This window comes from Scyliorhinus torazame, chromosome 3 (assembly GCF_047496885.1).
Source record: "Scyliorhinus torazame isolate Kashiwa2021f chromosome 3, sScyTor2.1, whole genome shotgun sequence".
NCBI classification, from domain to species: domain Eukaryota; kingdom Metazoa; phylum Chordata; class Chondrichthyes; order Carcharhiniformes; family Scyliorhinidae; genus Scyliorhinus; species Scyliorhinus torazame.
The window spans coordinates 186,025,866-186,046,736 of record NC_092709.1 but is presented as its reverse complement, the minus strand read 5'-3'; the positions used below and the strand labels follow the sequence as shown (position 1 = coordinate 186,046,736).

The following is a 20,871-nucleotide window of genomic DNA, read 5'->3' as shown; positions in this document are numbered from 1 at the left end:
ATAGGCAGGAAGGGGCATGAGGTCCTGCAGCAGGATTTCAGGGAGCTAGGCAGAAAGTTAAAAGACAGGACCTCTAGGGTTGTAATCTCAGGATTGTGCCACGTGCCAGTGAGGCTAGAAATAGGAAGATAGAGCAGCTAAACACGTGGCTAAACAGCTGGTGTAGGAGGGAGGGTTTCCGTTATCTGGACCACTGGGAGCTCTTCCGGGGCAGGTGTGACCTATATAAGGACGGGTTGCATCTAAACTGGAGAGGCATAAATATCCTGGCCGCGAGATTTGCTAGTGTCACACGGGAGGGTTTAAACTAGTATGGCAGGGGGGTGGGCACGGGAGCAATAGGTCAGAAGGTGAGAGCATTGAGGGAGAACTAGGGAATAGGGACAGTATGGCTCTGAGGCAGAGCAGACAGGGAGAAGTTGCTGAACACAGCGGGTCTGGTGGCCTGAAGTGCATATGTTTTAATGCTAGAAGTATTACGGGTAATGCAGATGAACTTAGAGCTTAGATTAGTACTTGGAACTATGATGTTGTTGCCATTACAGAGACATGGTTGAGGGAAGGGCAGGATTGGCAGCTATACGTTCCAGGATTTAGATGTTTCAGGTGGGATAGAGGGGGATGTAAAAGGGGTGGCGGAGTTGCGCTACTGGTTAGGGAGAATATCACAGCTCTACTACGGGAGGACACCTCAGAGGGCAGTGAGGCTATATGGGTAGGGATCAGGAATAAGAAGGGTGCAGTCACAATGTTGGGGGTTTACTACAGGCCTCCCAACAGCCAGTGGGAGATAGAGGAGCAGATAGGTAGACAGATTTCAGAAAAGAGTAAAAACAACAGGGTTGTGGTGATGGGAGACTTCAACTTCCCCAATATTGACTGGGACTCACTTAGTGCCAGGGGCTTAGATGGGGCAGAGTTTGTAAGGAGCTTCCAGGAGGGCTTCTTAAAACAATATGTAGACAGTCCAACTAGGGAAGGGGCGGTACTGGACCTGGTATTGGGGAATGAGCCCGGCCAGGTGGTAGAAGTTTCAGTAGGGGAGCATTTTGGGAACAGTAAGTTTTAAAGTGCTGGTGGACAAGGATAAGAGTGGTCCTAGGATGAATGTGCTAAATTGGGGGAAGGCTAATTATAACAATATTAGGCGGGAACTGAAGAACCTAGATTGGGGACGGATGTTTGAGGGCAAATCAACATCTGACATGTGGGGGGCTTTCAAGTGTCAGTTGAAAGGAATTCAGGACCGGCATGTTCCTGTGAGGAAGAAGGATAAATACGGCAATTTTCAGGAACCTTGGATAACGAGAGATATTGTAGGCCTCGTCAAAAAGAAAAAGGAGGCATTTGTTAGGGCTAAAAGGCTGGGAACAGACGAAGCTTGTGTGGAATATAAGGAAAGTAGGAAGGAACTTAAGCAAGGAGTCAGGAGGGCTAGAAGCGGGCCACGAAAAGTCATTGGCAAATAGGGTTAAGGAAAATCCCAAGGCTTTTTACACGTACATAAAAAGCAAGAGGGTAGCCAGGGAAAGGGTTGGCCCACTGAAGGATAGGCAAGGGAATCTATGTGTGGAGCCAGAGGAAATGGGCGAGGTACTAAATGAATACTTTGCATCAGTATTCACCAAAGAGAAGGAATTGGTAGATGTTAAGTCTGGAGAAGGGTGTGTAGATAGCCTGGGTCACATTGAGATCCAAAAAGACGAGGTGTTGGGCGTCTTAAAAATATTACGGTAGATAAGTCCCCAGGGCCTGATGGGATCTACCCCAGAATACTGAAGGAGGCTGGAGAGGAAATTGCTGAGGCCTCGACAGAAATCTTTAGATCCTCACTGTCTTCAGGTGATATCCCGGAGGACTGGAGAATAGCCAATGTTGGTCCTCCGTTTAAGAAGGGTAGCAAGGATAATCCAGGGAATTACAGGCCGGTGAGCCTTACTTCAGTGGTAGGGAAATTACTGGAGAGAATTCTTCGAGACAGGATCTACTCCCATTTGGAAGCAAATGGACGTATTAGTGAGAGGCAGCATGGTTTTGTGAAGGGGGGATCGTGTCTCACTAACTTGATAGAGTTTTTCGAGGAGGTCACAAAGATGATTGATGAAGGTAGGGCAGTGGATGTTGTCTATATGGACTTCAGTAAGGCCTTTGACAAGGTCCCTCATGGTAGACTAGTACAAAAGGTGAAGTCACACGGGATCAGGGGTGAGCTGGCAAGGTGGATACAGATCTGGCTATGTCATAGAAGGCAGAGAGTAGCAATGGAAGGATGCTTTTCTAATTGGAGGGCTGTGACCAGTGGTGTTCCACAGGGATCAGTGCTGGGACCTTTGCTGTTTGTAGTATATATAAATGATTTGGAGGAAAATGTAACTGGTCTGATTAGTAAGTTTGCAGACGAACAAAGGTTGGTGGAATTGCGGATAGCGATGAGGACTGTCAGAGGATACAGCAGGATTTAGATTGTTTGGAGACTTGGGCGGAGAGATGGCAGATGGAGTTTAATCCGGACAAATGTGAGGTAATGCATTTTGGAAGGTCTAATGCAGGTAGGGAATATACAGTGAACTGTAGAACGCTCAAGAGTATTGAAAGTCAGAGAGATCTAGGAGTACAGGTCCACAGGTCCCTGAAAGGGGCAACACAGGTGGAGAAGGTAGTCAAGAAGGCATACGGCATGCTTGCCTTCATTGGCTGGGGCATTGAGTATAAGAATTGGCAAGTCATGTTGCAGCTGTATAGAACCTTAGTTAGGCCACACTTGGAGTAGTGTTCAATTCTGGTCGCCACACTACCAGAAGGATGTGGAGGCTTTAGAGAGGGTGCAGAAGAGATTTACCAGAATGTTGCCTGGTATGGAGGGCATTAGCTATGAGGAGCGGTTGAATAAACTAGGTTTGTTCTCACTGGAACAAAGGAGGTTGAGGGGTGACCTGATAGTGGTCTACAAAATTATGAGGGGCATAGACAGAGTGGATAGTCAGAGGCTTTTCCCCGGGGTGGAGGGGTCAATTACTAGGGGGCATAGGTTTAAGGTGAGAGGGGCAAGGTTTAGAGTAGATATACGAGGCAAGTTTTTTTACACAGAGGGTAGTGGGTGCCTGGAACTCGCTACCGGAGGAGGTGGTGGAAGCAGGGACAATAGTGACATTTAAGAGGCATCTTGACAAATACATGAATAGGATGGGAAGAGAGGGATCCGGACCCAGGAAGTGTAGAAGATTGTAGTTTAGTCAGGCAGCATGGTCAGCACGGGCTTGGAGGGCCGAAGGGCCTGTTCCTATGCTATACATTTCTTTGTTCTTTGTTCTAATCATTCACTCCCACCACCACCGACATACAGATGGAGCAGTGTGTACCATTCACAAGATGCACTGCTGCAACTCGCCAAGGCTCCTTTGACAGTATCTTCCAAATCAACGACCTCTATCAACCAGAAGGACAAAGATAGACACATGGGATCACATCCACCTACAAGTTCCCCTCCAAGTTACACACCAGCCAGACTTGGAACTGTATCACCGTCCTTCACTTTCGCCATGTCAAAGGCTGGAACTCTCACCCTAAAAGCACTGTAGATATGCCTGCACTGCAAGAACTGTTGCAATTCAAGAAGACAGCTCACCATAACCTTCTCAAGGACAATTAGGGATGAGCAGTGCCAATGACACTTGTATTCTATGAATGAACAAAACCAAAAAAAGCCAAACTTAAATCTCTTCAGTAGAAGTGACACTGAGACTTCCGGTTGCGGCGATGACCAGCTGAGTCGCACGTTTCGGCAGCTCCCTGTGAAACGGACTTTTGGGCTCTTGATAGGAGCCCCAACGGCAATTTTGACGGCTAAAAACACTGTGCGGTAAACCAGAAGGGAATCCCCCCTGGATACGGATGGAAAAAGGAGGAGAGAGTGGCCAGATTGCAGTGGATCCTTTAGAACAGCGGCAAGGAAGGCAAGCAAAAACCAAGATGGCGTCGGAAGGTGGCAGTTTAACATGGGGCCCTGAACAACAAGAGTTCTTGAAATGCTGTGTGGAAGAGATCAAAAAGGAAAAGAAGAAAGAGCTGTTGGCCCCGATACTACAGGCGATCGAAGGGCTAAAGGAGGAACAAAAGACCCAGGAGCGGGAGCTTCGGGTCGTGAAGGCAAAGGCAGCCGAGAATGAGGACGATATACAGGGCCTGGTGGTGAAGACGGAGACGCAGGAGGCACATCAGAAACGATGTGTGGAAAGGTTGGAGGCACTGGAAAACAACGCAAGGAGGAACAACCTGAGGATTCTTGGTCTTCCTGAAGGTGTGGAGGGAGCGGACGTCGGGGCATATGTGAGCACGATGCTGCACTCGTTAATGGGAGCGGAGGCCCCGGCGGGTCCGTTGGAGGTGGAGGGAACATACCGAGTGATGGCGCGAGGACCGAGAGCAGGAGAAATTCCCAGAGCCATAGTGGTGAGATTCCTCTGTTTTAAGGATAGAGAAATGGTCCTTAGATGGGCGAAGAAAACTCGGAGCAGTAAATGGGAGAACGCGGTGATCCGCGTTTATCAAGACTGGAGTGCGGAGGTGGCGAGAAGGAGGGCGAGCTTTAATCGGGCCACGGCGGTGCTTCATAAAAAGAAGATAAAATTTGGAATGCTGCAACTGGCAAGACTGTGGGTCACATATCGAGGGAGGCACCACTACTTTGAGACGGCGGATGAAGCGTGGACTTTTATTGTGGAAGAAAAACTGGAATGAGCGGGTTATTAAAAAGAACGTTCGAACAAAGTGGTGGGGCGAATGTGGGGGGCAAAGAGGGGTTTTATGTACTAATCCTGCGATGTGGTAACTTTTCTCTCTCCCACAGGTGGTGATGGGGGAGGAGGGGAGGTGGAGGAGATGGGGCGTTGGCCATTGGGGGCGGGGCCAAGGGAGAAGCGCGGGCTTGGTTCCCGCGCTATGATAATCATGGCGGGAATAGAGAAGCAGGAAGGAGGGGGCGTCGCACGGTGCGAGCCGAGGTCACGGGGGGAAGCCGAGGTCAGCCAGAGTTTGCTGACTTCTGGGAGCAACATGGGGGGAGTAATTACGCTAGCGGGGGATCCAGCGGGGGGGGTGGGAGGGGGGGAATTACTGGGTTGCTGCTGCTGGGGAGAGGGGGGAGCTGGTATGGGAGAGGATGGGCAGGGGGGCACCGCCTGGGGGAGATACAGCTGCGTGGGAACCGGGTGAGGAGCTGGAAAAAGGTGATGGCTAATCGACAAGGGGGGGGGGGGTAGGAAGCCCCCCAACTCGGCTGATCACGTGGAACGTGAGAGGGCTGAACGGGCCGATAAAGAGGGCACGGGTACTCGCACACCTTAAGAAACTTAAGGCAGATGTGGTTATGTTACAGGAAACGCACCTGAAACTGATAGACCAGGTTAGGCTACGCAAAGGATGGGTGGGGCAGGTGTTCCATTCGGGGCTCGATGCGAAAAACAGGGGGGTGGCTATATTAGTGGGGAAGCGGGTAATGTTCGAGGCAAAGACTATAGTGGCGGATAACGGGGGCAGATACGTGATGGTGAGTGGCAAACTACAGGGGGAGACGGTGGTTTTGGTAAACGTATATGCCCCAAACTGGGATGATGCCAATTTTATGAGGCGGATGCTAGGACGCATTCCGGACCTAGAGATGGGAAAGCTGATAATGGGGGGAGATTTTAATACGGTGTTGGAACCAGGGCTGGATAGGTCGAAGTCCAGGACTGGAAGGAGGCCGGCAGCAGCCAAGGTACTTAAAGATTTTATGGAGCAGATGGGAGGTGTAGACCCGTGGAGATTTAGCAGACCTAGGAGTAAGGAGTTCTCGTTTTTCTCCTATGTCCATAAAGTCTACTCGCGAATAGACTTTTTTGTGCTGGGTAGGGCATTGATCCCAAAAGGTGAGGGGAACGGAGTATACGGCTATAGCCATTTCGGATCACGCTCCACACTGGGTGGACTTGGAGATAGGGGAGGAAACAGGAGGGCACCCACCCTGGAGAATGGACATGGGACTAATGGCAGATGAGGGGGTGTGTCTAAGGGTGAGGGGGTGCATTGAAAAGTACTTGGAACTCAATGATAATGGGGAGGTCCAGGTGGGAGTGGTCTGGGAGGCGTTGAAGGCGGTGGTTAGAGGGGAGCTGATATCAATAAGGGCACATAAAGGGAAGCAGGAGAGTAAGGAACGGGAGCGGTTGCTGCAAGAACTTTTGAGGGTGGACAGACAATATGCGGAAGCACCGGAGGAGGGACTGTACAGGGAAAGGCAAAGGCTACATGTAGAATTTGACTTGCTGACTACAGGCACTGCAGAGGCACAATGGAGGAAGGCACAGGGTGTACAGTACGAATATGGGGAGAAGGCGAGCAGGTTGCTGGCACACCAATTGAGGAAAAGGGGAGCAGCGTGGGAAATAGGGGGAGTGAGGGATGAGGAAGGAGAGATGGAGCGGGGAGCGGAGAGAGTGAATGGAGTGTTCAAGACATTTTATAAAAAATTATATGAAGCTCAACCCCCGGATGGGAGGGAGAGAATGATGGGCTTCTTGGATCGGCTGGAATTTCCCAAGGTGGAAGAGCAGGAAAGGGTGGGACTGGGAGCACAGATCGAGGTAGAAGAAGTGGTGAAAGGAATTAGGAGCATGCAGGCGGGAAAGGCCCCGGGACCGGATGGATTCCCAGTCGAATTCTATAGAAAATATGTGGACTTGCTCGCCCCGGTACTGACGAGGACCTTTAATGAGGCAAAGGAAAGGGGACAACTGCCCCCGACTATGTCTGAAGCAACGATATCGCTTCTCTTAAAGAAGGAAAAGGACCCGCTACAATGCGGGTCCTATAGACCTATTCCCCTCCTAAATGTAGATGCCAAGGTCCTGGCCAAGGTAATGGCAATGAGAATAGAGGAATGTGTCCCGGGGGTGGTCCACGAGGACCAAACTGGGTTTGTGAAGGGGAGACAGCTGAACACGAATATACGGAGGTTGTTAGGGGTAATGATGATGGCCCCACCAGAGGGAGAAACGGAGATAGTAGTGGCGATGGATGCCGAGAAAGCATTTGATAGAGTGGAGTGGGATTATTTGTGGGAGGTGTTGAGGAGATTTGGTTTTGGAGAGGGGTATGTTAGTTGGGTGCAGCTGTTGTATAGGGCCCCAGTGGCGAGCGTGGTCACGAATGGACGGGGATCTGCATATTTTCGGCTCCATAGAGGGACAAGGCAGGGATGCCCTCTGTCCCCATTATTGTTTGCACTGGCGATTGAGCCCCTGGCGATAGCGTTGAGGGGTTCCAAGAAGTGGAGGGGAGTACTTAGGGGAGGAGAAGAGCAACGGGTATCTTTGTATGCGGACGATTTGCTACTATACGTGGCGGACCCGGCGGAGGGGATGCCAGAAATAATGCGGATACTTGGGGAGTTTGGGGATTTTTCAGGGTATAAATTGAACATGGGGAAAAGTGAGTTGTTTGTGGTGCATCCAGGGGAGCAGAGTAGAGAAATAGAGGACCTACCGTTGAGGAAGGTAACAAGGGACTTTCGTTACCTGGGGATCCAGATAGCTAAGAATTGGGGCACATTGCATAGGTTAAATTTAACGCGGTTGGTGGAACAGATGGAGGAGGATTTCAAGAGATGGGATATGGTATCCCTGTCAATGGCAGGGAGGGTGCAGGCGGTTAAGATGGTGGTCCTCCCGAGATTCCTCTTTGTGTTTCAGTGCCTCCCGGTGGTGATCACGAAGGCTTTTTTAAAAATGATTGAAAAGAGCATCATGGGTTTTGTGTGGGCCGGGAAGACCCCGAGAGTGAGGAAGGGATTCTTACAGCGTAGCAGGGATAGGGGGGGGCTGGCACTACCGAGCCTAAGTGAGTATTATTGGGCCGCTAATATTTCAATGGTGAGTAAGTGGATGGGAGAGGAGGAGGGAGCGGCGTGGAAGAGATTAGAGAGGGCGTCCTGTAGGGGGACTAGCCTACAGGCTATGGTGACAGCCCCATTGCCGTTCTCACCGAGGAACTACACCACAAGCCCGGTGGTGGTGGCTACACTGAAGATTTGGGGACAGTGGAGACGGCATAGGGGAAAGACTGGAGCCTTGGGGGGGTCCCCGATAAGAAACAACCATAGGTTTGCCCCGGGGGGAATGGATGGGGGATATGGAATGTGGCAAAGAGCAGGAATAACGCAACTGAAAGATCTGTTTGTGGATGGGAAGTTCGCGAGTCTGGGAGCGCTGACCGAGAAATATGGGTTGCCCCAAGGGAATGCATTCAGGTATATGCAACTGAGGGCTTTTGCGAGGCAACAGGTGAGGGAATTCCCGCAGCTCCCGACACAAGAGGTGCAGGACAGAGTGATCTCAAAGACATAGGTGTCGGATATATATAGGGAAATGAGGGACGAAGGGGAGACTATGGTAGATGAACTAAAAGGGAAATGGGAAGAAGAGCTGGGGGAGGAGATCGAGGAGGGGCTGTGGGCAGATGCCCTAAGCAGGGTAAACTCGTCGTCCTCGTGTGCCAGGCTAAGCCTGATTCAGTTTAAGGTATTACACAGGGCACATATGACTGGAGCACGGCTCAGTAAATTTTTTGGGGTGGAGGATAGGTGTGCGAGGTGCTCGAGAAGCCCAGCGAATCATACCCATATGTTTTGGTCATGCCCGGCACTACAGGGATTTTGGATGGGGGTGACAAAGGTGCTTTCAAAAGTAGTAGGAGTCCGGGTCGAACCAAGCTGGGGGTTGGCTATATTTGGGGTTGCACAAGAGCCGGGAGTGCAGGAGGCGAGAGAGGCCGATGTTTTGGCCTTTGCGTCCCTAGTAGCCCAGCGCAGGATATTGCTAATGTGGAAAGAAGCCAAGCCCCCGGGGGTGGAGACCTGGATAAATGACATGGCGGGGTTTATAAAGCTAGAGCGGATTAAGTTCGTCCTAAGGGGGTCGGTAAAGGGTTCACCAGGCGGTGGCAACCGTTCGTCGAATACCTCGCAGAAAGATAGACGGAATGGGAAAAAGAAGGCAGCAGCAGCAGCCCAGGATCGGGGGGGGAGGAGGAGGAGGAGGAACCAGAAGGACTCTCAGGGTTGTTAATATATCCTGTATAGTATGTATAGGTCGTTGCTACAGATAATTATATATTGGACTGTTAAATTATATTTTTGGAGAGTGTTACTTGTGACAAGGCAGTTGCCAATTAGGGCTAGTTTTCATTTTTGTTATTTATTATTTATTCATTTTTTGTTTATAAAATAGGTCATTGTTATTTGTGTTGTTATAATATTGTGTAAAGGATGCACAATGTACTGTGTTGGTTGACCAAAAGTTTTCAATAAAATATTTAATAAAAAAAAAAAAGTGACACTGACCAATTGATTTTAGGAACGGCAATTGATCCCAGAACAATTGAATGCGAATAGAAAAGCTTAACATTTTAAAGTCATGGGTCTCTTCTAAGCACTGGCCTGCCTTTGGGAGCTAATCATCTGCCTCTTGATGGATTGTAAAGGTGCTACTTGATTTTCAATGCACTCCATTGACAGATGCCCAGTGCCATAAAAGTTCTTGTTTATGACTCCATTTCCAACATTTGGAAGCCAGAATTTCCCCAACTACATTTCCAGTGGCGGAGGAGAACACCTCAAAGTGAAATAAGCCTTGGTGGTCTCAATGTTTTTCTTATGTTCAATGTACCTTCTTAAAGGCACAACTTCACAACAAAGAACTGCCTTGTTGGTTGTTTTCTGGGTGATCCATCTGTTTAAAAAATACTTTGAAATTATTTTTGGAACGCACCGTGCTTTCTCCCGCTGATGCCCGTTCATCTGTCTTCATCACGGAGAACTGTACATCACTTGGCTCTGCTCTGACTGTGGTCTGTTGAAACAGAAACAATTGAGGCTGAGGACAACAGAGAAAGTGTAGTCTACCATTAAACAATCGAACTAGATTTAATCTGATGGGGTCTATATAGGGTAGATGGAGCAAATTGTTTCCAACCCAAAAAGGGGTGACCACCAGATGAAACCAATTTAAGATGAATGGAAAAAGAATCAACGGGACATGAAGAAAAATTCCTATAAGCAGTTAGAATCATAGAAATTACAGCGCAGAAAGAGGCCATTCGGCCCATCGTGTCTGCACCGGCCCTTGGAAAGAGCACCCTACCTACGCCAAGACCTCCACCCCTGCCCACAATCCAGCAACCCCACCTTACATTACCTTTTTTGGACACTAAGGGCAATTTATCATGGCCAATCCGCCTAACCAGCACATCTTTGGACTGTGGGAGGAAACCGGAGCACCAGGAGGAAACCCACGCAAACACGGGGAGAACGGGCAGACTCCGCACAGACAGTGACCCAAGCCAGGAATTAAACCTGCGAACCTGGAGCTGTGAAGCAATGGGCTAACCACTGTGCTACCGTGCCGCCCCAGGGTCTGGGATACATTGCCTGAGAATGTGGTGGAGGCAGATTTAATCTTGTATAATTCCTTTTTGAAAGCCAAAACCTGAAGTGAAACATTTTCAAGGCCACAGGGAAAGGACAGGAGAATGGGACTAGCAGACTTGGTTTTGCAGAAAGTTGGCACAGGCATAACAGGAAGAATGGACACCTTTTGTGCTGTAAGCATTCTATGATTTTATGAATCCACAGCAGATTCAGAAAAAAAATTGCAGTTAGAGAAACTGCGGGCCTAATGGATTCCAGCAGAGTTATAAAAATAAACAATCTGATTCATCGCTTTGAAATTCTAGCGAGCTGTCAATCACAATGCTTTTAGCAGGCAATGGAGTGTTAATTTCAATTTAAACAATCCAGTTCAAAGCATTCAACCTCCTAGACATACACAATACCTCAACAGGCAATGAAATTGACTGTAAAAACCACTTCAAAAGTTTTCACCATTTTAAAGGCATAACCTTTACCTCCATCTCACAGACCTTTAAACTTAGGAAACTGACAGAATTTTTAAAAGGTTCAGGGTACAGGTGGGGTCACTTTCACACTATTATGAGAAAACTGTATTTCTTACATACTGACTTACTGTTTAAAGGGTTTCGGGGTGCAGATGAGAACATTTCAATTTTATGATGGGAAAACTAACTTTTACATACTGAGTGACTGTTTCATGGGTTTTAGAGAATGCAGCAGTCAATAGATCCAATTTCAGAGAAGACCCCCAACCTGAGCCCCTCCAGCCCAGCACAAGCCCCACTGACGACCATCTCCCATGAAGGTCCCCACCTCCGCACTCAGCAATTGTTAAGCGGGTACCTACCACGTTGATACTGTAGCCACCTAAAATGGCTGATTCCCGATTAGAATGGTCAAACCCCGATCTAAAATGGTGAACGAAAGAGGCTGATGGGAAAATCAGCCAACAGGACTCAAACGGACAGCTGCATGCAAAACAGTGTATTCGGCTCTGGGGAAGTCGGCCCAGACCGATACCTGCAGCCATTAACATCACAACAACTCAGCCATCTGCATAGTAAGCAGCCATCCCCGGGAACAATTGCTACACATTAGCAACATAAAGCCGATCCAGACCTTTCGGCGCCAGCAGTGGCTGACACAAAGGAAGGTGGACGACCACCCCCCGATCAAGGAATCGCCCCGTTATTGGAGCATATCGAACCAAGTGATTGGGACCAAGTCCAATCACTTGGAACCAGGTACGAGGTCCGCCCCGAGAGGCGGGAAGCCCCTAGGGACTATAAAATTAGGGGCCAAGTTCAGATCGACCCTTCTTCTCCTGCTCGCAACCTTCGAGACCCTTCGATAAAGAAAACAAGTAAGTCTTACTCCAGCGATCGCTACCAGATAGGTGCTCCAGACTATCGACTCGTACCAGCCTTTTTGAATCCCGCAGGCCAGACCCAATTCGATAGACCATTCGTTTCCCTGACCTGGTGGGCCATCACCAAAGTTAAGTATTGGCCTTTAGTGGTAGGTAGTAGTCTAGAAGTAGGATTATTGTGTAAGTATTTATTGCTGTATATAATAAATGGTCGTTGATTTAACTTTTACTAAGTGGTGTGCTGCATTACTAATCATTACTTAGACTTGAACCACGTGGCGGTATCAGAAAGATACCTGGCGACTCGTGAGCAAAGGTGACAGAATTAGAGCTAATAAAACTAAGGCTGATAAGAGCAACAATACTCCTCGGACAGCAAGCTGCTCCTCAGGACTTGCACCAATTCACACCAGTTTCTGGTGAAAACCATACCCAAATGACTCAGATTGCTTGGGAGTGGCTGCTGGAGGAGAGTTAGGTAGTTAACCTGTGAGTGGTGGTAGGAACTGGAACTCTACTTGAGGAGGAAAGAGCTGAGAAAGAAAGAGCTTTGAAGGGCCTTGTGACTGGGCTGTGTTGAGGATGGAGACAATTTATCCCTAACTATTCTATCAGCACCTTTATTAATTTTGAACATTACTATTAAATCTCTCTGTAATCTTCTCTGCTCAAAGGAGAATAATCTCAACTTCTCTAATGTCTCCACATAACTGGTACCAGATATCATAAATCTGCCCCTTTCAAAGACTGCCACCAAATAGCTGAATATTTGCATCAGGAATTATACAAGGAATTAGATACTAACTACTAAAATCAACAAAAGGCAATAGCTCAAAGATTTAAAAAAGGAACCACAGGTGACAGATATTGACTTGTGGTTTGGGAAAGTTGTCATATGGGGCATTTTGTCATTCTCTTCATAAATATCACTATTTTTAAAATAATTCAGTACATAAAGAACAACAGATTGGTCTGAACTGTAACTTTGTCAAATTAATCCAAACGTTCAATTTGGATCACTTGAAATTCAGAACTTGTTTGGACATTCTGGACATCATGCTGGGGCTGGTTTAGCACAGGGCTAAATCACTGGCTTTGAAAGCAGACCAAGGCAGGCCAGCAGCACGGTTCAATTCCTGTACCAGACTCCCCAAACAGGCGCCGGAATGTGGTGGCTAGGGGCTTTTCACAGTAACTTCATTTGAAGCCTACTTGTGACAATAAGCGATTTTCATTTATTTTTTTCATTTCATTTTCATTTCATTTCATGTGTAATTCATATCATGTAGATGTCTTGGGGCAGCACGGTGGCGCAGCGGTTAGCACTGCTACCTTACGGCGCTGAGATCCCAGGTTCAATCCCGGCTCTGGGTCACTGTCAGTGTGGAGTTTGCACATTCTCCCTGTGTTTGCGTGGGTTCCGCTCCCACAACCCAAAGATGTGCAGGTTGGCCATGCTAAATTGTCCCTTAATTGGAAAAAATGAATTGGGCACACAGGGCTGGTAGACCGCTGGTTTGTGATGCAGAACAAAGTAGCAGCGCGGGTTCAATTCCCGGACCAGCTTAGAATTCTGATTTCTCCCTCTGTGTACCCGAACAGGTGCCGGAATGTGGCGACTAGGGACTTTTCACAGTAACTTCATTGCAGTGTTAATGTAAGCCTACTTGTGACAATAAAGATTATTATTTATTTAAATTTTTTTTTAAAATGTGGATCTCTTGAATGAACTACTTTCCTGCAACTCCATTATAAATCTAACCAGATAGATTTTATGTGGACTTTTAGAACTAGTTTTCTAATTGGGGGGTTATTTTAATGCCATTTTAAGGCTAGTCCATTTTAATGAATCGCCGGTATTAAAATGACACCAACTGGCAAATCCAGGTTGGGATGTTCCCTCACTCACCTGACGAATGGTATCTCCCTCCTGGTTGCTGACAGTTATCGTCTTGTCTTCACTACCCAATGCAAGCAGGTTCTGGGAACTCCAGCAACCACAAGTGATCCGTTTTGTGTGCTTCCCTGAGATATTGGTGTGAAGGAAGAAATAAAGATTAATCCCTGCTAAAATGAATAATAGACAAGTGACTCAGTAACAGAATGGGTATAACATGGTTTAATTTCACCTTTGGGATACGAATGCTAAACCACTCCAGACTAATAATTGTAAGGGTTGTCGGAGCAGAACTGGGCCACGGGACAACTGGGTGCTGCCTGGGAAACTCCATACATGTCCCCAGTGGATTCCTGGAAAGGCGGGAAGCATAAAGGTTTAGTGCACACTGATCTCCAGGGCCACAGGTATTGGGTGCACATTGAAACCCATAGTCGCAGCTTATCCTGAAGCAGGGTGCATAAGTCAGTGAAAACAGCTGACACCGTCATGTGGATATTTCCAGGTAGTCAATATATACCTGGTCGTGGACAGGCTGTTGTCAGTCCTCTAGTCATATTTCACTGGTACCCACCTAGAGTTTGGCCCTCCTGCTGTTACTGCAGTCGAGTTGTCAGTGCCTGGTCCTCCCCTCCCTCTGTGCCACTCCTCAACATAGATGAAGACTGTGTGTATGAATCCCATGGCTCCCCCCCGCCCCGCATACACTGTACTTGAAGTTAAACTCCCATGCGACCTGCCCCTTGCTACTGCTCCTCTCTCTCAAAACATGCCCATGTTTTCTGCGTCCCTTGCTCTGTGCCCACAACCCTAAGCAGCTCCAGAGAGACCATTGTTAGCAGCTCCCACTCCAGCAGAGAGACCACCATCCTAAACAACTCCTACCCTGAAAGGCCTTGCAGCATAGGCTGCAATGGCCTCAGCTCCTTGCTCATGCTCTTTCTCTTACAATTATGAGGTTTATAAAGATTGTTATGTTTTGGGACTTGTCTTTAATTTGAGATAAAATGAAGGGAGTCATGGAACCTGTTCTAAAATCTGAGAGACAGCAAGCTTGGGTGGATTTATTGCTATAGAGATTAAATGGGGCCAGACTGATTTACTGGGAAGAAACTACAAGGTATCCACATTTGGAGACTGCAGATTGACAAATCCCCAGATCCAGGTGGACTTCACCCCAAGGTCTTGAAAGAAGTGGCTACTCAGATAGTTGTGTATTGGTTTTAATTTTCCAAAATTCCTAAGGTTTGGAGAAGGTTCCATTAGGTTGGAAAATAGCACATGAAACCCCTTTATTCAAAACGAGAGAAGGCAGAAAGCAGGAAATTACAGGCCAGTTAGCCTAATAACTGTCATTATAAAAGGTTTAGAAGCTTTTATTAAATATGTTATAGTAGGGCACTTAGAAAAATTCAAGGTAATCAGGCAGAGTCAACATGATTTTGTGAAAGAGAAACCACGTTTAACCAATTTATTGGAGTTCTTTGAAGAAATCGCATGTGCTGGGGAACCGGCGGATGTACTGCATTTAGATTTCCAGAAGACATTTGATAAAGTGCCACATCAAACGTTATTGTGGAAAATAAAAGGTTGCAATAACCGAAATTAAGGCAGAGCAAGATTTATTGATTAACAAGGGATGAAAAGTTATCGCGATCGGCGCGGGGGCGGAGAATGGGCGTTGATACCGAAATCCAGCACGGCGCCGCTCTTGCTATTCTCCGGTCCCTGATGAATCGTGCGCGCGCGGCCTACGCAGCCATTGACTGAGGCAACATATTGGCTTGGATAGAAGATTGGCTATCTTACAGATTAGGCATAAATGGGTTATTTTCTGGTTGGTAGGATGTGACAAGTGGGGTGTGTCAGGGATCTGTGCTGGGATCTCAACTTTATGCTATTTATATAAATAACTGAATGAAGAGGCCAAAGGTATGGGGCGGGAGAATCCCATGTCATTTCACCCTGCACTTTCCTTATGAAAGTCCAGTGATTCTCCAATTTGCAGGGGGCTAGCAGGACCCTAGAGTGCTTCTCGCAGCTCTGGTTGCGGATATGGGGCCTGCACTTCCGGTCGGAAGTCCGTGCATGCACATGGCGGCGGCATGTGACGGCCGCCCCGTGCGACATGGCAAACTCAGCCCACGGAGCGGCACCAGGAATGTAGGTTCCCCTGAGATCACGTGCGCCCGCATATCGGTGCCGCCCGATCGCTTGCCTGGTCGTCTGTGAGGCCCACCCTGGTGAAGGATCCCGCCCCCCCCCCCCGCCCCGCCCCCCCGCCCCGCCCCCCCCCCGCCCCGCCCCCCCCCCCCCCCCCCCCCGCGCCCCGCCCCCCCCCCCCCCGCCCCCACCAGGGCGGCCGTTCCAGACAGGCAAAACATGGTTAGAACCACGCATCGGGAACTCGGCCAGTTGTCCTCACAGAATCGCCGTGGGGGCCTCAGTCAATGGCCGCGTAGCCGCTCGCGCGCGATTCATCAGGGACCGGAGAATAGCAAGAGCGGTGCCGCGCCGGATTTCGGTGTCAACGCCCATTCTCCGCCCCCGCGCCGATCGCGATAACTTTTCACCCCTTGTTATCAATAAATCTTGCTCTGCCTTAATTTCGGTTATTGCGATTTTGGCGCGGAGGCTCGGAGAATCCCACCCATGGTTGCTCAATTTGCTGATGACACAAAGAGAGGTAGGAATGTATATTGTTAAAAAGATATAAGGAGGCTACAAAAGGGACATAGATAGGTTAATGAAATGGATAAAGGTCTAGCAAATGGTGTATAATGTGGGCAAATGTGAAATTCTCCATTTTGGCAGGAAGAATTCAAAGGTTTATTGCCTAAATGTTTAGAGATTGCAGAGCTCTGAGATGCAGAGGGATCTGGTGTCCGAGTGCATGAATCAGAAAAGGCTACAATAAGTAATTAGGAAAACAAATTCAATGTTATAGTTTATTGACAGAGGAACTAATTCCAAAAAAGTAGGGAGGTTATGGTTCAGCTGTACAGGGCATTGGTGAGACTACATCTAGAGTACTGTGTCCAGCATTGGTCTCCTTATTTAAGGAAAGATGTAAATGCATTAGAAGCAGGTCAGAGAAGGCTTACTAGACTAATACCAGGAATGAGTGGGTTGTCCTATGAGGTAAGGTTGGACAGGTTAGGGTTGTATCCACTGGGGTTTAGAAGAGCAAAATGCTACTTGATCAAAACCTTCAAGATCCTGAGTGGTTGTGACAGGGTGGATGTGGAGAGAATCTTTTCTCTTGTAGGAGAACGAGGAGTCAGTTTAAAATAAGGGGTCGCTCGTTTAAGATGAGAAGAATGTTTTCACTGTGGGTCATGAGTCTTTGGAACTCTTTTCTTCAAAAGGTGGTGGAAGTTATTACAATCCCAGTTAGCGTTACTACTTGATGGGAATGTCCCAGAATGGAAACTTAGCTCAGAAGATAGTTATGTTTTACTTTTTTTTTTAGAAAACACAGAGCAACTGCATCACAGGACTGCCCAATTCGGTTTTTAACAATAAGAAAAAAACATTTCTTAAACAGGAAATGTTTGACTATAATACTCCTTCACTCCCACTTATTTTCACAACTGCAAACAGATTTCAAGGATAACACAGGTTACATGGTATATCTTATGTTATAATGTTCTCAATAAACACAGTCCCGGTAAATCCACAGGTTGGGTGTGGTCAAACAACACCCCACTCCGAAACCAAGTGGCAGATGCCACTCAATAGACCCTCTGTGGATTTCTCCTCTAATTCCCCCAGATAATTTTCACACGAGTGTTTCCAAATTATACTTTCAAAAAGACACATTTTAAAGTCGTCTTTCAACCAATGCCTTCCATCAGCTGTTTTAACCAAGAATCCACCTCCAGAGTTTCCAACTATCCTTTCAAATAAGGTTTCCTCTCCACTGTTGTAACAAGGATTTACCTCCAAGTTTTCCCAACTCTACTTTTAGGATTAATTTGCCTTGAATCCTTTTACACAAACTCGGAGATCCAATCACCGATTGTTCCACAATTATTTCCCCTACCTCTTCACAGGTTGTGATAAGATATCACAAACCTTGGAACCACTTCAGATATTTTTCTGGTTTCTCACTAGCCTACTGCTTCTCAGATATTTCTGTGGCTTTAATGAACAGTGCCCTGTTTCACTTCCAGTTTCCTCTGTTCCTTTAACTTTGGACATGCTGGAAACCTCTTTTAATTTCTCTAGTTTCCTTAACTAGCAGTTCTTTAGATTTCTGCCACTTGTTTCCTTGCTCTTTACTCCATTATATGGCTTTTCTTCTGACAGAACTGAGAGAGATGTCCCCTCTCTAGCTCCAAAGCTCCTTCTCCTCTGGCTTCCATTGGAAAAAAAATCAAAAAGTCTTCTCCCTAAAAGTACCCTGGTAGCTCAGCAAAATCTCAATCCAGGACCATCTCCACCCAATGTGGCGCATGATCAGAGATCGCTATCGCCGAATACTCTGATCCCCTAGCCCCCCACCAGCAATGCCTTCCCTCCTACAAAAAAGTCTATCCTCGAATAAACCTTATGAACCCAGGAGAAAAACGAATACTCCCACTCCCTCGGGTGCAAGAACCTCCATGGGTCTACCCCCCCTCCCCCTCCCCCGCCCCCTTTCCCCTCTCCCCCTCCCCCTCTCCCCCATTTCCCTCATAAGCCCAGTCAGCGTCTTCGCCCAACCCGACCGGGGGAGCAGCGTGGCCGTGACCTGTCCATCCTTGGCTCTTGCACCAGATACCATCCCCTCCCACTATTGGCTTGTGCGAATCCAAGTGCGGAATGGCCCCAAGTACCTTCTTCACAAATCCTGCATCATCCCAGTTAGGGCCATACACATTTGCCAACGCCACCAACCTCCTCTCCCAACGCCCCTGTTACTATCACATATCTAGCCCCCTGGTCCGCCACCCACCTTCTCCATCTGTAACCTTGCTCTCTTACCCACCAAAACCGCTATCGTCCCATGCCCTGCTGTCGAACCTTGAGTGAAATATTTGGCTCACCCACCCCTTCCTGAGCCTCACCTGGTCCTTCCTTCAGATGAGTCTCCTGTGGCATGACTACATCGGCCTTTAAGCTTTTTAGGTTCGCAAACACTCTCGATCTCTTCACTGGCCCCCCTAAACCCCTCACGTTCCACGTAACTACCCTGACCAGGGGTCTCTCCCCCCACCCCCTCCTATCCGCCATCATCATAATTCCGGGCCCTGCCTACTTCCCCTCGAAAACACCTCACCCTGATTCAGTCCGCTGACCCCACTTATCACACCTCCTAGGCCTATCGAAACCTGTTTGACCAAGTTCCAATGACCACAGGCCCTCCCCCCACCACACTCCCATTCACTAGCCAGCACGGGCTTGCTTGTGTGGAGGCCCCTGCCCAGGCCCCACTCCACTCGAATTCCCCCCCCCCACCCGGTCCCAGGAAAACAAAGAAATCCCCTTCAAACAAACAAACGCAGTGCAAACACACAAACCCCAGGAAAGTCATTGCAAAAAATACCAACTCCTGCCTTACTCAAATAGGCAACTTCACCCCGTTTTTTTAATTTATTTTTAAATATTTTTATTCTCCTCCTGTTTCACATTTTCTCCCAAATTTACATGCACCACCAATAAACAATAATCAGTAATAAATATGTCAATCCCCATATCAATAACAACGATCCCATCCTCCCACTAAACCCCAAACATTAGCCCGCATGTTCACACAAACAAATGACAAAAAGGAATTAGGGATCACCCATAGTCGCCATTAACACACACAGCCCCCTCCCCCCAACCCTCCCACCCACCCCAACTAATGTTCGATGTTATCCAGTTCTTGAAAGTGTAATGAATAATGCCCATGAATTGTAGAACCCCTCCATCCTTCCCCTCGGTTCAAACTTAACCTTCTCAAGACTCAAGAATTCCAACAGGTCCCCCCGCCACGCCAGGGCACAGAGTGGAGGTTTCTCTCCAACCCATCAGGATCCGCCTTCAGGCGATCAACGAGGCGAAGGCTACAACATCTGCCTCCGCGTCCGTTTCCAACACTGGCTGGTCCGACACCCCGAATATGGCGTCCCGGGGGCCCGGGTCCAGTTTCACATGCACCACTTTAGAAATTACCCTAAAAACCTCTTTCCAGTAATCCTTTAGCTTTGGACAGGACCAAAACATATGAACGTGATTAGGCCCCCCCGGCCCGCCCGCCCCTGCCCCCCCACCCCCCCAAATTCTCAATGAAGCTATTATTAATGGACTCCCTGAGTATTTCCCCGGGGCTATCGGGAGCGGCGCTGTTGCTAGTGCTTTCAATCCCGACCCCCTGCACAAACTTTCCTCAATTCTGACCCACTGGGAATCAACCCCTCTGACCCAGCTCCGCACCTCCTCCACATTCGCCGCCCAGTAGTAATACATCAGGCTCGGAAGACCCAAACCCCCTGCCTCCCTTGCGCTCTGTAGCAGCACCTTTCTAACTCTGGCCACCTTCCCTCCCCATATGAACGAAGTAATCCTTCCCTCAATCTCTCTGAAAAAAGTCTTTGGCAGGAAAATCAGCAGGCATTGAAAAATAAACAGAAATTGCGGCAACACGGTCATTTTAACCGCCTGTACCCGACCCGCCAGTGACAGAGGGAGACCATCCCACCTTGCCAGATCAGCTTTCACTCTCCCTACCAAATTAGAAATGTTGTACCTGCGGAGCCCCCCCCCCCACTCCCGGGCAACCTGTACCCCCAGGTAGCTTCACCCCATTTAACACATACAATAACATGAAATAAAAAAATAGAACAATATACAATCTTCCAATCCCCCTATTCTCAGTCCAAGACCAATCCTCAGTCCCATTTCTCACTTCTCCCCTAGTCCTTCTGCCTTCACAAGCACTTCCGCTGTTTTCACCGACTTGAAGTAAGTCTTGGTTGTAGGTCACCCACAACTTAGCTGTGTACACTACGCCAAACCGCACACCGCTGTTATACAGTGCCGTCTTCACTCGGTCGAAGGCTGCCCGCCTCCTCGCCAACTCCACGGTTAAGTCCTAAGATATACGTACACCAGCTCCAGCCCACTGCACCTCCCACTTCTACTTCGCCCAACTCAGGACATTCTCCTTCACACGGTATCCTATGGAAACAAATA

The 20,871-nt window shown here is 48.2% G+C and overlaps 1 protein-coding gene across 2 annotated transcripts in view; it reads right to left on the bottom strand.

Moving 5' to 3' along the window:
- Nucleotides 1–20,871, bottom strand: part of wdr19 (WD repeat domain 19) — a 247,311-nt gene that overhangs the window by 147,236 nt on the left and 79,204 nt on the right. For both annotated transcript variants that reach the window (XM_072496582.1, XM_072496581.1), the window contains exons 6-7: nucleotides 13,723–13,838; nucleotides 9,804–9,884 (exon numbers count right to left, since the gene is read on the bottom strand). In XM_072496582.1, the coding sequence (XP_072352683.1) occupies nucleotides 9,804–9,884; nucleotides 13,723–13,838 (197 nt within the window). The remainder of the gene's footprint in view (nucleotides 1–9,803; nucleotides 9,885–13,722; nucleotides 13,839–20,871) is intronic.